This window comes from Salvia hispanica, chromosome 6 (genome assembly GCF_029641045.1).
Source record: "Salvia hispanica isolate PSC_SH4W2 chromosome 6, Shi_PSC_v1, whole genome shotgun sequence".
NCBI lineage: Eukaryota > Viridiplantae > Streptophyta > Magnoliopsida > Lamiales > Lamiaceae > Salvia > Salvia hispanica.
In genome coordinates, this window is record NC_142697.1 from 33250810 (window position 1) to 33268266 (window position 17457).

Consider the following 17457-nt stretch of genomic DNA (forward strand, 5'->3'; position numbering starts at 1 on the left):
AGGAATCCCATTTTTGAAACCTTCATTTTTATCTATTTTCTAAGAATGTTTCATATGATGTGTTTTATTGTACAAAAGAGACAATCAATATACAAAGAGACAAAGTTGTGAAGGTGATTTGATTTTCAAAATTGTATTCACATGATTACACACATGTTAGAGCGATAAATATACGAAAGATTGGGTAATTGTATAATTAATTTAATGAGATTAATTAGATATGTGGAGGAATGTAAGGTAAAAACACTTTAGAAAAAAAATACTTTTAATGAGATTTATAATTAGCAATTTATGGATTAAGTTGTTTAACATTATCAACTTCTTCAATGTTTTTATATCAGAAAATATCTTTATGTTGCATATCATCATTTGCCATTCGAAATATGTACACTCTCAAATATCTTGTTTAAAGTTGTTTCTTCTTAAGCAATGTCAAAAGATTTTCCATATCACATTAAACAGAACAGCATTCAAGAAAATTCAAAATAAAAAATGAACACGTGAAATTAATTATCTACATTAGCAACGTTACTGTACCGTCAACGACATATATGGACTTCTATTTGTTACTATGTGTCACATTTTCTTTTTTCTTCACTAAAAATCATTGTAGATATTATTGTAATCCAAAAGGCTTATGTGTATATTTAAAGTTATCTTATATAGGGGTGTGATCAATTGTTAATTCACCATTTAATTGCTAAATACAACTATTTTAAAACTATAAGATTTGTAGAGATCTAGTGGTATATAAATTGTCATATGTAATTTTATTTTATTATTATTTATATTTAAAATTATAAGAAGAATCGCCAAGTTTAGGGTTTTGGAAAAACTGTGAATATAGTGTATAAAAAATATCAATATGATTCCTTAAATATGTCAACACAATTTAACATTAACATTGTATATGTATTATATTGACATATTATATGATTGCTATGTTGACATTATCTGTTTGTAAAAAATATGAAAATTCATTAAATTTTTTTCAAATTTTGACATCGAAACATATGTCATTGAGATCTTGTTAGAATCCTTATAAAATTATCTTTAATTTGATATATATTGTGTAAATAAATAATTTAAGTTAAGATAGTTATAATCATTTAAAGTTTTAAAATATTTTTTAAAAGTTAGTTATAACTAACCTTTCGTTAATTAATTGATATTAACACTCCTAATTGATATTTTTTTTACACCATATTAATATTAGAGACTGAATGATCTTACGCCTTGATTTAATGATCTAATGTATATCATTTAGTTGTAGTTAGCAATTTACGAATGAGTTAAGCAATATAACACACCCCTCTTATAATATGTGTTGGAATGGAGAAATCAATTAACAAGAGAACAAGAAATCAAGAGATGATATAGTAGCAAGAATAATGAAGAAAATCAACTAAAGATTATAGAAACTCAAATCAATAAGATATTGGTATAATTAGAAAATATTTTTTTTTTCATATATAGCTAGAATTAGAGCTTATAAATGGTTGTGTAACCATTTAGACAATCATCAAGTCAATCACAGTGTAATCTCTAAAGTTATTCAGTATTCTTTTATTTTCTGCATTATCATTTTATTTTGTGCATTTTACTTTTCAACAATATAAAACCCTATAAAAACAACATGAAAAAGAAGATCGAACACTACTATTTGATTATTAATCATCACAACACTGGTTTGCATATTCATAGCGAACACACATATTATTCTAGACTGGTGTTGCTTTGAGTTTTTAGGGGAGGCAATGACCTGCAATAGTTATTGCATTTGTCAAAACAAACATCTTCATCGATATCGGCGCATGATACCAAGCATTCCCTCAGGCACTTCTGAAATGTATCTGCCGTGCTACCAACTATAGTCGGAGTTATTGTATTTGTCAAAACAAACATCTTCATCGATATCGGCGCATGATACCAAGCATTCCCCCAGGCACTTCTGAAATGTATTTTCCGTGCTACCAACTATAGTCGGACGGACGCAGAAAAAAATGTTAGTAAGGGCTTAGCTATTTTTGCAATATTCTTACTATTAATTTGATAAGGGAAAAAGACATTTCTCAATTATTTACATTAATTTTAAAATACAAAATAAAAATAGTAGAAAAATAGTTTGCTTACTAGGTCCGCCCTTGGCTACAGTAGATATCAATATCACATTATCACCACCATTGCCATCAACACAAGGAATTCCATTTTTAAAACCATCATTTTTATCTATTTTCTAAGATTTTTGTCATATGATGTGTTTTGTCGTACAAGAGAGACCATCATCAATATATAAAGACAAAGTTTTGAAAACGCTTATGTGAATTTTGATTTTCACAATTGTATTCACCTCAATATATGAACGATTGGGTAAATTATAATTAATGTAATTAGATGGATTACATTTTATTGCAAACTGTATTATATTCAGAGATAAATTTAAGGTTGTTGTCAATGACTCAACTTCATAATTGGTCCCTGAAAAATTAGATTCGTACGCTTTAGGTCCCTAAATATTACCACATCATATCTCTGGAAAATCATCAATCACATTTCAGGTTCTTCTCCATTTATTTTTTCCTATTTTACTTCTGAACTTCTTTAAGACATACTTTGTCGAAATTTTTTGATATTTTAGGAATCCAAATCTAACATTATTAGTACTATATTATTCCATCTGTCTTATTGATGTTCACATTTTTTTTTAAAAATTTGTTCCGCTCAAGATGTACGCTTTCTATATTTAGAGTGAGAAAAAAATCATAAATAAACTTGACTTTCAAATTTGTAATGCGTATACATATAATCATGGATACATTTTGCTTCTTTTCTTAGGGAAGAAAGAAAGACCTCATAAAAACATCAAGAAACATACCAAAAATAAAGAAATTAGAAAACAAGCTATCTTTGATATGATACATCAATATTAATTAACCAATGTCATCCTCCTCCTCGTCCTCGTCCTTACAAATCTAAGCTACCTCCGGTGAAAATGAACCCCGTACCTTGTACCATCACCACGAACCCGACCTTGAGCGCCTTCTTCCAAGCTGGGGGCTCCTGCTCCATAAACATCTTCCCAAAACTATACAAAATGTTGAGCCTCCCATCCCCGGCCCCCGCCACATTGAAGCTCAGCTCATTTTTAGCCCTATGACCTGAGTCAAAGAGAACCTTGACCGGTATCTTGACTTCACCGATGTACTTGTCTCCCAGCACTCTCTGACAGTAGAGCCTCACCACCACCTCCAATCCTGGGTCGCGGAGAGAGGCCTTGTTGATAGTGTAATTGAGAGTGAAGTTCCATCTAGGGTTTGACTCTCCGGCCATGTCCACGGTGGTTCGCTTGCTTGTTTTAGGTTCTCCGTTGAAGGAAACCTTGGCATAGACTTTCATCTTCCCGAACCACCGGATATTCGGGAGGTTTTTGGCTGAAACAAGGATTATTTCAAATTTTCTGAAGTCCATCAAAATATATTGGTGTGATTTTGTTAGAATTGGCAGGGGGGGTTCTCTTGTGATCGTTTGTTCATGGATGGATGGCTATTTACATGTGTTTATGATTCATTAGAGAAAGTTTCCCTTAATTAGTCAAATGGTTGGGGGTGTAAAAAATTAAAGAAAACTTAATAGAGACAACAAAGAAAACAAATTGGTAGGAACTTCATTCGTATAGTCAATATATGTTACTATACCATAATAATTACTATATCTTGATTGGAAGCCTCATGGAAATTGACAACCTTGTAATGTGAATCATTGACAACTATGATGTTAGAATTAAAATTTTTAAATTAAATTGAAATGTCACCCACAGATAGCTGTAAAAGAATTAAAAATATTAGGTTAAATTGATATGTCACCCCCAGATAGCTGTAAAAGAATCATTTTCAAAATGTTAAACCCCAATGGTTTAAACTCAAACCAAAAAACTTCAACCCAACACCTCAAACAGGCAAAACAATCTTTTTTACAAATTACATAGTCTTATACTATAAATTTAAACCAGAAACTTTATGCATAGCTTTTTTCACATTTTTATTCTCAATTTCTAATATATAATAAATATACAGAATATAATTGTTCAAAACGTTCTTTTTGTATAATTGAATTTAAAAGTAATTTGAGAAATAGAAACTTTTGAAACAGCTCGAATTTTAATGTACAATTGGCAAAGTGGGAGAGAATAATTGGTAAAGTAAGAAAGATGTGATAAAAATAGGTAAAGTAAGAGAGATGATTATAAAAAATAATGAAAATGGTATTAGTAGATTGTTGGAAGTTTCTATTTTTAAGGGACGGTCAAATAAAAATAGTTTCTACTTTAATTTAAAGGGACGTAGGTAGTAAAACATAAGAGAAATAAAGAATGTGCGTAGTTTTAGTCTAGGATTTTAACTTGAAGAATAATCGATTTATAATAAACTAAGAAGAAGTCAAAATAACACTTCATTAGTCCACGAAAACATATTCACATTTTTCCATTTTGGTCGGTCCAATAAAATAAGTCTCATTTATATTTGAGAAAACTCTCTCACTGTGTATTTTTTTTCTCTCCTACTTTGTCGATAGATCAGTACAATTTGAGGCTATTCTTAGAACCGTCGACTACTCATTCGTATAATATCATCCGCCTTTTGCTAAGCCCGTTGAACTTGAGAAGCACTTATATATTGTTTCCAACTTTCTTTTCTTTGATGTGGTATGGGTTTGCACCCGACAAACTCCCCTTTTAACCAAGACCACATCGGGAACATCTAATGCAATGCAATCGACTTTGGTCATTCAGGGCACGACCCTAAACTTGGGTCATCATGGGCCCAATCCTGAGTCATTCTAGGCCGAATTCGAACCTGAGTCAGACTGTATACAAGGTAAGACCATATGGTCTCCACTCCACCCCAAAATGAAGCTTAGCTGTTTAATTAACTCCCTATATATGTTGTTTCAGTATTTATACGAGAGATATTTTTCTATTAGTAGTCACAATTACGGCGTTTGATTCTCTGTCACATTAATTACCTAATTAAAAAGTACTTGAGTTCCAGTCAATTTACGCGTAGTGAATCGGTCTCGATGAAATATCGTTTGGGGCAAATTGAAAATTGATTAGGATTATTTAGGCGAACATTAAACAATTCTGCATACGAATTGACAAATTGCACCCAACATTCTAGTAAATAATCAAGTGAATACTACTTTTACATTAATTATCTTAGTGTATTCCATCACTAAGTACCAACTATCGGTGATTGAACAAGAAAACTAAAATAATACTAATAATAATATTAAAAAATGAATTAATAAGATAATATGTTTACATTATCAATTTTTTTTAAAAAAATTCTCAATGTATATAGTTACATTTGAACAAAAAATATGATCGATTATGTGACATTTGATTTGTTTATGAATTTGTTCTATCACATATCATTCAATGCATATGATCACATGAAACTTTCATTTAGCACGAACCATTTCACTATAACACGAAATCATTCAATTTGTGGGATCGCATGAGCCTTTGATCTTTGCATAAATATGTATTCTTACAATGCCATCAAAGGGTCCCAATAAAGTTAGTAGATTAATCTTGAAATTACATAATAATCAAAGCAAACTGGACATTTTGGTCAATACATTGAACCTCCAAACAAAATTGAGGTGGCAATTTAGAGTCAATACAAATTAGTTATAGAAGTCATTATATTTTTCTTTATATTATTAAATTAATTCGCACAGCATATAATAAAAGTATCAATGGAGCCGTTATATATTGATAGATTTGTTTGCATAATTTAAAAAGAAAAAAAAGTTTGACACGTTCCAAAATTTTGACATATTACAATTTCTGTTATTACATAATGTATGTATATATGTTTTTGTTTGTTGTGTGTGTTTTTGGATATGCATATGTTTATGTTAAGTTTTTCTATTATGCTTAGTTCTATTTACAAGTGTAGCTTTATGTTTCGTAATATGCATACTACTTTATTAAGGGTTTTTGGCTTTTTAAATTAAAATCTTTCCCTCAATTCTGATTTTTCCCATGAACTATGAGATTTATTTTTAAAACCACGAACTTTCATTTTCTTAGGATTTTCCCAACCCGACCCGATTAGCACATTGCCGACCCGAATAGCATAATTCAAAATGTTAAAGTTGTGTTTTGTTTATTCAAAAGTTGTCATTTGTTATGTAATAATTGTGACTATATGCATTATTGTGCCAAATAGGATCCAAGTAATCAATTTAGTGACAAATAGGATTAAAATTGACATGTAGACAACCCGGGTTTCGTCGTTGACCCGCTGGGGGAAAAATCCTACTTGAAGGGCAGATTCCGCCAAATATATGGAAATGCACACGTCTTGAGATCTTGTCATTATCCTTCAACAATTTCGTGGCAATATTCCTCCAGAAATTGGGAGATTGGAAATGCTTACAGAGTTGTACTTGGGATACATTAATGGTTTTCGAGGTATTAATTTTTTTTTTCTATTGTATAGTTCATATCCTTATATGCAAAATTGATCTACACACTAAATTTTTTTATAAGAAGTTTCTCATTATGTTATTTTATAATTTTAGGAGGAATTCCACCAGAAATAGGAAATCTTTCGAGACTAGAGATATTAAATATCGACAGTGCTTCTTTAACCGCAGATATTCCATGTTCAATCTTCAACATTTCTTCCTTGACAGAATTGAGCTTATCTGACAATAGCTTGTCAGGAATTGATTATAACAAGTTGACAGGTATGTCGATCCCATAATATCAAAGTTGTGACAGGTATGTCACAACTTTTCCTTTTTTCATCAACGCATTTGTGACATTTTTTATGTTATACTATTAAAATAAGTGTAAAGATCAATTTTGGTCTTGAAAAAAGAGTAAAGATCAATTTTGGTCTAAAATATATGACTAAAATACAAATTTGGCCAAGATGTATATAAAACATTTACTTTTTTCTGAATTGGGTCGATAACAAATGAAAATGTCGCTGAAGTAATCTTTTTTTTTACGGTTCCTTAAAAAAACTAACGGTCAACGCTAATTGTATAGTGGCATAACCGTTAGATTTTAGACGGAACCGTAAAAAATGACCATTTCAACAAGGATTTCATTTGTTATGGATCTGTTTTTCAAAATGTGAATGTTTTGGACCGGATTCGTATTTTGATTATATATTTAAGACCAAAATTTACCTTTACTTTTAAAAAGTTAAAAAAAATAATTATATCTATAATTTCAAATTGACAAACAAATATCTTCAACCTCTTTGATTGGGCCCAAAATGAACTTCATCTATCTATAACTTTACTTGAAGGTGATATTCCACCAAATATATGGAAATGCAAACATCTTCAGACGTTAGATCTAGGATCCAACAATTTCAGTGGAAACATCCCTAGTACAATTGGAAATATGAGCACGCTTAGAGAGTTGTACTTGGGATACAATAATTTGACAGGTACATTGTACATGATCATTCCGTCCTTTTTATGATTTCATCACATTATCTGGATTCTACCTAGCAGGCAACAACTTTTCCATTTTGCAAGTATGGACTTTTAACAATTTATATGATAACAAAAAAATCTTAAGCATATACAGCCTGTTAATAAATTTTAGAAATAATTTCTACCACTATCTCATAATAGGAGTCATATTTGGTATGAGTACGGATTTTAAGAAATGTAAAAAAAAATGGGTTGAATAAATTAGTGGACTACGGGTCTCACTTATACTATATATTTGTTTTATAATAAAATTTGAGTGGAATAAGTTGGTGGAATGTGGAGTCTACTTACCATTTATGATAAAAGTGAAATGTACTCCCTCTGTCCCATAAGTTTTGTCACACTTTGACCGGGCACGGGTTTTAAGAAATGCAATGAAAAATGAGTTGAAAAGATTAGTGGAATATGAGTCCTACTTTTATATACTCCCTCCATCCCACTCTATGTGTACACATTTTTCTTTTTGGAATGTCCCACCCTAAATGACATATTTATAAATATGAAAATTCACTCTCTATTTTTCCTCTCTCTCTTACTTTATTCTCTCCACCTAACTCACAAAACAACACTGCATGAAATCTCGTGCCGAATTAGAAATGCTTCATTTAGAGTGGGACGAAGGGAGTATTAGTTTTATAATAAAATGTGAGTGAGAATGAGTTAGTGGAATATGAGGTCCATTACCAAAAATGGTAAAATAGTAAAATGTGACAAATTTTATAGGACGGATGGAAATGGAAAAATGTGATAAACTTTCTGGAACGGAGGGAGTAACTCTTATTGTGGGACGGAACCAAATGGCAAAATGTGACTTTTATTGCAGGAAGAAGGTAGTAGAGTTTTATTTCAAATTGACAATGATAAACTTCAATTTGCATAGGTGAATTATACTCCCTCCGTCCCTCTTTAGTAGAGGCGTTTCTTTTCGGCACGGGATTTAAGAAACATTGTGTTAAGTGAGGTAAGTAAATGAATAATAAAGTAGAAAAGAAAAAAGGTAGAGAGATGAAGAGAGAATAAAGTATGAGAGAAGAAAAGTTGTTGCTTTATGCTAAAAAAGGAAATGACTCTGCTACAGTGGGAATACGACTCAGCTACCGAGGCACGGAGGGAGTATAATTTTTTATGTATAATATTGTAATATTCATTGTACCATCTCGATTATGTTTGTATATCCGGCAGGTGAATTACCACAAGAGATTGGCACTCTGCCAAAACTCGAGGTTATCGACGTGTTCGGCAATTACTTATATGGAGTCATCCCATCTTCCATATTCAACATTTCCACATTGAAGTGGTTAGAGATGTCATTCAATGAGTTTTCTGGTACACTACCATCAGATTTGGGTAATTCACTTGTCAATCTTGAAATTCTCTATATAGCCAGTAACAGACTAAGTGGCCCAATTCCTAGCTCCATCACCAATGCTTCTAAACTCACAAATTTGGACTTGGCTACCAACTCATTTAGTGGCTCCATACCCCACTTTGGTAATTTGAAACTCCTACAAACACTTTACCTTTGGGAAAATAATTTGAGTGGAGCAGAATTTCCAACCCATGAATTGACATTTCTCTCTTCATTAAGTAATTGTCGACATTTCACTGCTCAATCTTTTTCCCACAACTTAGCTCTTTGCGGTCAAGTAGCCTTTCAAGTTCCACCATGCCTAGAAAATCACCATAAATCATGGTTGAAGAAACTCATTGTGCCTTCATTGGTTATAGTTGTCGTTGTGGTCATTGTGAAACTCACTCTCGTAAGAATGCGTAAACAGAAGAAAGTAGCACTCTCTACTGATACTTCACCGCCAACTGCTGAATACAGAAGAATTTCTTATATAGAACTTGAACGAGGAACAAGTTCATTTAGTGAAACCAACCTACTTGGAAGAGGTAGTTTTGGTTCTGTATTCGAAGCAATACTTTCCGATGGGTTGAAAGTTGCGGTAAAAGTGTTCAACTTGGACCTACAAGGAGCAGCAAAGAGCTTTGATGCTGAAACTACTATATTGAGCAACATTCGACATAGAAACTTGGTCCGAGTTATTGGATGTTGTTGTAACACGGAGTTTAAAGCAATTATTCTCACATACATGCCAAATGGGAGCTTGGATAAGTGGCTACACTCTGATATGTATTGTTTGGATCTTATACAGAGACTAAAAATAGCAATAGATGTTGCATCATCCTTGGAATATCTTCACCATGGTCATACCTTCCCAGTTGTTCATTGTTATATAAAGCCAAGTAATGTGTTGCTTGATCAAGACATGACTGCTCATTTTGCCGATTTTGGTATTTCCAAGCTTTTTGACGGAGGAGAAACCGTCATTCAAACACAAACGGTGGCAACCATAGGTTACGCAGCACCAGGTGATGCATGATGCTAATTTGTCAAACTTTAATTTCATCATAAATTAAATTTTTTTATCTAATCATCCTAGTATATGGTAAATGCATGTGATACTATTAGAATTTGGAATGGAAGGCAAAGTGTCCATAAATGGAGATGTATATAGTTTCGGGATACTGCTATTGGAGATGTTCACAGGAAAGAAGCCAACAGATGATATGTTCGGTGAAGAAAGGAGCTTAAAAGAATGGGTAAGTGAAGCATTGGAGCAAAATGCAGCAACGGGGATAGCGGCGCCTGCTTTGTTATCAGGAGAAGATCAACATTACTATGCAAAGGAGCAATGTTTGTTGTCCATATTTGAATTGGCAATGAAATGTTTATTCACCTCAGCAGATGAAAGAATCAACATGATTGAAGCAGCTGCGGCTCTGCACAAGATCTATGCTACAATTGTAGCCGCAACAGGAAGGCGCAGGCGCAGGCCAGGATATGCTTTTCAAGTAAGTGTTGGCAATAATGGGGTTTGATTCTATTATATACTTATGCCTTCTTGAATTTCTATATATAGCCGAATTAAGCAGTTGATCAGTGATACATTTGGTTAGTAATTTAGTATGATTAACATAAATCCCCCACTCTATTTATAATATAAATATCTATTAATCATTCATAATAGCCATATGTTTTTCTTCATTGAGCGAAGTGTAAACACGTCTATTATACATGCCGATTCATTGTATGTAAAACAGCCATATTTTTTTCTTCATACAGACTTCATTCACTCGCAACCTTAATTATTGGACATGTGTTTATCTCTATTTTTAATTTCTCTCTTATTTTACTCTCTCTCCACATATTAATTACTTAATTATTAATTTTTTTAAACTCGTGCTTAAGAGAAGTGTCTTATTCACTGTCAGACTTGATATGAGACGTTACAAAACCAGTGACGGAGTCATAGTCCTCCACATTCCCCCCCGGGTTCTTCTTTACCCTGTCGGCGATCACCCTACAAACCAGCATCGCCCTCCTCCCCTCATCCACCGCCACCCTACAATCATCTGGCGCTTTTTCCACTACTCGCAGTTGTTAATATACCTATCCAAAAAAAAAAGTAACAACATAATTAGCCGTAATTATACGACATTTGTCGCTATTCACCACTAAAAAGACGTTGTCTTCTACACGAATGAGAAAATTGCATAAAATCAATATTTTAATGATATAATATAGTGTTTATAAATAGATGAAATTGTGAATGACACGAGCTTTAATGTGCAATTGATAAAGTAAGAGAGAATGAGGAAAAATGTGGTGAAAGTAATGATAGTAGATTTATAGAGTCTGTACTCCATTTGTTTGAATTTTTTCATATTTGAAATCGGTGTCGCTGAAATAAAATTGGGGAAATTGAAAAGTTATTAGGATTATTTTATTCAAATACCAAACAATTCAGCATATGAATCCACAAAATGCACCCAACCTTCTACTCCCTCCCTCCATCTGTTTCAATTTTCCTTTTATTGCCAAAGGTTTATCGTCACCTTTATTATGCGTGTGGGACCACTCCACGTTGGTTGGAATATTTAATATTCCATCCGTTTCTTTTCTAGAAAAAATTTTTATTCCTTTCGTTGGACTATAAGTGATTAGATGTTTTTTCTTCACTATATTACCTTGTATTTCACCTTAGAATAATTCATTAAATTCTAGTCTTCTAAACTATATTACCCTTGCACTGACTTCATTCCTTAAAAGTCTACTTTAATTTCAACCAAATTAAAAGATATATATGGTCCATGTCGTATGTTGTACAGGTCTCGGTGACCCGCTATAGTAAAATTACATGTGTCACTTTAGTAGTAGAATTTTAGAATGGAAGACTACTAAAAGAAGTCATAAATATTGGACCAATTCTATTAGTCACAAGCTTTAAAAAGCGGTAGCCAAAATTAATACTATATATGTGTCACTAAAAATAAAACATTTTTTTTTAAGTTATTTTATTAAAAATAAAATATTTATATAAATGATAAAATATCATCTCTATTTTTCTCTAGCCTTTAAAGGTTGTTCACTTTCCCAGATATAATTGGTTTTGTGCCCAGTTTTGGAGAAGATCACTTATTTATTGGGACGAAAGGGTCTACACTATTGAAGCCTTATTCCACCGGAATTATCTCTCTGAAAGTATGGGTTTTATTTCTAGTTGTACCAATGAATTGGACGGGTTTTATTTCTAGTTGTACCAACTTGACCAAGAATTTCATATTTATTGGGTTGGGGCGAAGGAAGTATATTTTAACATTTTATTTTTATTTTTTCTTCAGGGGGCCTAATTTATAATAGTATATTAATTGTTTAGAACAAATGCACCTCAAACGTTTGTTGTGGTAAAATTTATAAATGTAGGACTTTTTTTGCTCAATAAAAATATTGGACATACATATAACCATTTGATTAATATTTCAAAATAAAACCATTCATGAATCACCGATATAAATATCAACCATTTTCACGCCAATAATATTCCCTTGGAAAAAATTCCCATGCGTGTGGGGACCAAGGTGGAATTTCGTGGCCGACTACACGGTGCCTTCTGATTGAAAAAAAAAAGAGAAGAAGAAAAGAGAAGACACATTTTGTGTATATCTTGTCATTCTACAACATGGGTGATATGAAATTAATTACTAGAGATATATAGACGGTAACGAGGAGAGATAAATAACAAGTTATTGAAGAAATTAGGACTAAATTCATGTTATTTAGAGCCAGAAATTAATGTTTATGAGAAAAAATAAACCCTTATTTTTACATAAATACTTTATATACTGCAATAAAACCATTCACCAAAATTAATCTCAACCTTTCCTACTCCAATAATTCCCTGCAAAAATCAACTAAGACAGCAAATTTAACATTAATGAAGTGCAGAAAACAGCCACATCGACCACGTTTTGGGACCGAAGAACCGGCCGGTACGAGACCGATGGAGATTGAACCCTAGATATGTTTGATAAAAAAAAGGGGTTTTCTCGGTCGTTTAAATATTTCTGAAGAGACTTAACGCTACTAATAAAACGGGGAAGAGGAGGACGAAGAAAACAATTTAAATTGAGATCAAAATCAATGAGACATGTATACAAATACACATTTTGCTACTTTCTTATAGAAGAAAGACCTAACATGAATTTGTAGAAGAGTAAAGGTCATTTTTGGTGCTAAACATATGACCAAAATACGAATTTGATCCAAAACTCAATTTAAAGTGAGATCAAAACTCAAATCATACACACATTTTACTAGTACTTTCTTAAAGAAGAAAGATCTAATATAAACATGAAGAAACATTCCAATATTTGACATGATATATCCATATTAGAAAACAAATCTTACATGCTTCCGGTCAAGGCGAACCACATCCAATGTACCATCACCACGAACACGACCTTGAGCCCTTTCTTGAGCTCCTCTACCCAACAGGAGGGCTCCTGATCGCTAAACATCTCCCCAAAACTATACCAAATGTTGAGCTTCCCATTCTCGGTCCCTTTGACATCGAATCTCGCCTCTTGACCAGCCCTATGTTGAGTTTATTAAACTCAATTGCTTCAAGATTAAGAAAAATGATGAAGTAGGTGCATCACCACCTCATCTTAGTTGATGAAATCTTGTGAAGTTTTCATGGCTAAAAGGAAGCCACAATTGCATTACGTGTAAGGCGGTGGAGTATGTGGTCATTATATGATATCTTCCTAATTAAACTAATTAGGACACGTAGCATGCATGTGTTAGCAATATATCAACTTTAGTTACTTATAAATAGTAGTACTTGCTTCATTGTATTATAAGAAAAAGAGAAAAAGAAATGTAGTGAATGAGATTTAGAGAGAATGAGCCGTAGCTTATAGTAGAGAGAAAGGAAGAGTGAGTGTTTGTAAGAGCTGAAGCTCTTAGATAGAAAGAAAGAAAAGGAATTGTGTGAGTTGGAGTGGAAAAGAGCCGTAGCTCTAAGTTGGGAAAATTGTGAGAGTTTTTGTTGTTGTGCAGAAGCACGTTTGATTGTATTTTGTAATCCCTTTGTGAGAAGCCTATAAATACTTATCCTCCATATTTCATCTTTGTTGAGTGTTCTTATATTTTGTGTGTCAAATCTCCAACAAATCTGGTATCTAGAGCCACTCGATCCTACCTATGGCGGCAACGTTGAACATGGTCCAACCCCAGATTCCCAAATTAGAGAAACACAATTATGGAAATTGGAGTATTCAGATGCGAGTCTTGTTGCAATCACAAGAGTTGTGGGATATTGTTCAAGACGGCTTCACCGAACTTGCTTCCCAAGAAGCTGAAGATGCACTGACGAACAACCAGAAGAACGCCCTCAGAGATGCAAGGAAACGAGACAAGAAGGCATTATTCAATATCTATCAAGGTATTGATGAAACCACATTTGAGAAAGTAAGTGCAGCCACCACGTCGAAACAAGCCTGGGAGATTCCGAAGAATGCTTTCACCGGCGTTGATAAGGTGATACGAGTTCGACTGCAGATCCTGCGAGGTGAGTTTGAAAGTTTGGCCATGTCTGAAACGGAGAGCATTTCAGACTACTTCACAAGAACATTAGTTATTGTGAATCAAATGAAAAGGCAAGGAGAGAACATTGAAGATGTTCGTGTCATTGAGAAAATTCTTCGTTCCTTGACGTCGAAATTTGAGCACGTCGTTGCGGCTATCGAAGAATCAAAAGATCTCAACACCATGTCAATCGACCAACTGCAGAGCAGTTTGGAAGTCCACGAGCAACGCATGAAGAAAAAGGCCACTACTTCACTTGATCATATGCTACAAGCAAAGATGTCAATCAATGAAGACAAGAAGTCTGAGCCCGGGACATCGCGTGGTGGATACAACCGAGGCCGAGGTCGAGCTTATCGTGGTCGAGGAGGACGAGGCCGGAATTATCAAAACGAGGGAGGATGTCCAAACTTTACTTATCGAGGCAGAGGTCGAAATTCTTATGGACAATACAGAGGCGGTTATTCTCAAACCTACAATCAACAAGGGTTTGATAAAGCAAATGTCAAGTGTTATACTTGTCATGAATTCGGGCATTACAGCTATGATGAGTGTCCAACAGCCGGAAATACCAGGGCCAATCAACAAGTCAATTATGCCGAAGGTGAAGATGATGATGAGCAGGTAATTTCAACCTCCCTTTTTACATATAAAGAAATTGTGGGTGATCAGTATAGCACAATGTACTTGGATACTGGAGCAAGTAATCACATGTGCGGGAATAAACATGAAGATGCACGTGAAATTGAAGAACCAGAATCACCTGAATCATCTCAAGGTCTAGGTGGAAAGCCAAGAAGAATGCGCGACCTGAATTATATGTATGAAGCTACTGAAGAAGTTGATGGAGCTGGAGAAGAAAATGTGAATCTTATTTATTTTCATATGGATGCGGATCTTGCCTATGCAGATACTGCGCAAGACATGAAGAATTGAGTTTAAGGGAGGATGTTGAGTTTATTAAACTCAATTGCTTCAAGATTAAGAAAAATGATGAAGTAGGTGTATCACCACCTCATCTTAGTTGATGAAATCTTGTGAAGTTTTCATGGCTAAGAGGAAGCTACAATTGCATTACGTGTAAGGCGGTGGAGTATGTGGTCATTATATGATATCTTCCTAATTAAACTAATTAGGACACGTAGCATGCATGTGTTAGCTATATATCTATATATCAACTTTAGTTACTTATAAATAGTAGTACTTGCTTCATTGTATTATAAGAAAAAGAGAAAAAGAAATGTAGTGAATGAGATTTAGAGAGAATGAGTCGTAGCTCATAGTAGAGAGAAAGGAAGAGTGAGTGTTTGTAAGAGCCGAAGCTCTTAGATAGAAAGAAAGAAAATGAATTGTGTGAGTTGGAGTGGAAAAGAGCCGTAGCTCTAAGTTGGGAAAATTGTGAGAGTTTTTATTGTTGTGCAGAAGCACGTTTGATTGTATTTTGTAATCCTTTTGTGAGAAGCCTATAAATACTTATCCTCCATATTTCATCTTTGTTGAGTGTTCCGATATTTTGTGTCTCAAATAATTCCAACACCCTACGCCTGGCGAAGAGGGCCTTGACCGGTATCTTGACTTCACCGATGTACTTGTCTCTTCCCCAAGTTCTCTGGCAGTAGAGCTTCACCACCACCTCCAGTCCAGGCTTGCGGGGAGAGGCCTTGTTGATCGTGAAATCGAGTTGAAGGTCCCATCTAGGGTTTGACTCTCCGATCATGTCCACGGCCGTTTTCCTTCTTGTTTTGGGCTCTTCGTTGAAATAAACCTCGGCATAGACTTTCATCTTCAAGAATCACCACCGAAGTTTTGGAAGATTTTCGGCTGAAACAATTTTCATATCAAGTTTTCTGAACTTCATATTGATGAGGATATATTTTGTGCTTGTTTATATGAAATGGTGTGTAGAAACTGTTGGATATTGGACTCCTTGCTTTGGGCTTCCTTTATTAATTGATTGGCCTGGAAATTGTTGAGCCCATGTGATTAGTTATTGGCCCAAATCGAGCCTGGCCCGTTTACTTACCCAGAGCGGCTGGATGTGTGACACCTGGCAACTCCATGCGGATTGTGGCTCTCAGCCGTTGGATGAGTGTTGTGTTTGTTAAGTGAGAGAAGCCTGTTAGACTTCTCTCATTCTGCTTCTCTCTCTCTCTCTTGCTTCCAGAAACCGTCACCGCTCTCCCTTCTCTCTAGTTTTACGGCAAATCTAGCCGGAGTTCTCCTTCGAGCTTTCAGTTCCACCGATGATTCTCAGTTCCTAAGATTTCTACCGGTGTAGATTGAGTGTTAGGCAACTTCTTCGGTTTCCTTCTCTTTCTAGGGTTTGGTCTTTAGTCTGTGACCAATCCTGAAGTGCTTGGAGTGTGTGGTGAGGGATCTTGTGTTCTTGGCTGTGTTCTAGGGTTGTGTGGGTGAGTCCGCGTGTGAGACAGCCGTGGTGTGCGTTGGCCGGTGAGATCTAGGGTTCCACTGATCTCTGGTTTGAGTTCGTTCAACGGTGCTCTCCTTTGTGACTTGCTGTGAGGATTGGGGAGGTCTGAGGCCTAGTGCAGTCACTGCTGTGACCTGAGCCACTCGTGGCCCGATTCTCTGACTTAGTCTCTTTTGTGTTTAGATCCTTCGGGATCAATCTCTTGTGTGACGAATCCAGCTACTAAGTGTGCAGGTACAACCAGAAAAGATGGACTCTCAAGAACTAAGGAGTTCTTAAGCTTAGTCTAGGGTTTCTGTTCGTAACATTGTACTTAGTGTGTAATCAAGGTTCCACGGTTGTATTTGGCTTGTACCTCTGAGATTAGCCATCTCAGAACCAATCAATAAAAGAGGTCCCGGTAATTAGCGAATCTCGAGTGGTCTGATCCCTTCAGTGGTATCAGAGCCACGGGGGAGATCACTTGGGCGCGCCGGGTCGCAAATTAAGGAGGTGGGCTCGTCAGAGTAAAGCTCGGCCTCCGGTATAGGCCCTGAGGTAAGACGGTTACACCTTAACGAAGGGT

General features: G+C 34.7%; 2 protein-coding genes across 2 annotated transcripts in view; one reads left to right on the forward strand and one right to left on the reverse strand.

Annotated features, from left to right (window-relative positions):
* Positions 1-17457, reverse strand: part of LOC148923637 (uncharacterized) — a 52784-nt gene that overhangs the window by 909 nt on the left and 34418 nt on the right. The window contains exon 3 of the mRNA XM_089061564.1: positions 4007-4012. Within this exon, the coding sequence (XP_088917690.1) occupies positions 4007-4012 (6 nt within the window). The remainder of the gene's footprint in view (positions 1-4006; positions 4013-17457) is intronic.
* LOC125206639 (putative receptor-like protein kinase At3g47110) lies at positions 9130-10603 on the forward strand. Its single transcript, XM_048105880.2, has 2 exons — positions 9130-9900; positions 10001-10603. Exons 1-2 carry the CDS (start codon positions 9291-9293, stop codon positions 10408-10410), a joined length of 1020 nt encoding a protein of 339 aa, XP_047961837.2. The 5' UTR covers positions 9130-9290; the 3' UTR covers positions 10411-10603.

Excerpts from the sequence above, each read along its gene's own strand:
- LOC125206639 (XM_048105880.2), top strand. The coding sequence starts at position 9,291 with ATGCGTAAACAGAAGAAAGTAGCACTCTCTACTGATACTTCACCGCCA. Across the intron at positions 9,901-10,000 it reads CATAGGTTACGCAGCACCAG|AATTTGGAATGGAAGGCAAA; the intron begins GTGATGCATGAT and ends TGATACTATTAG.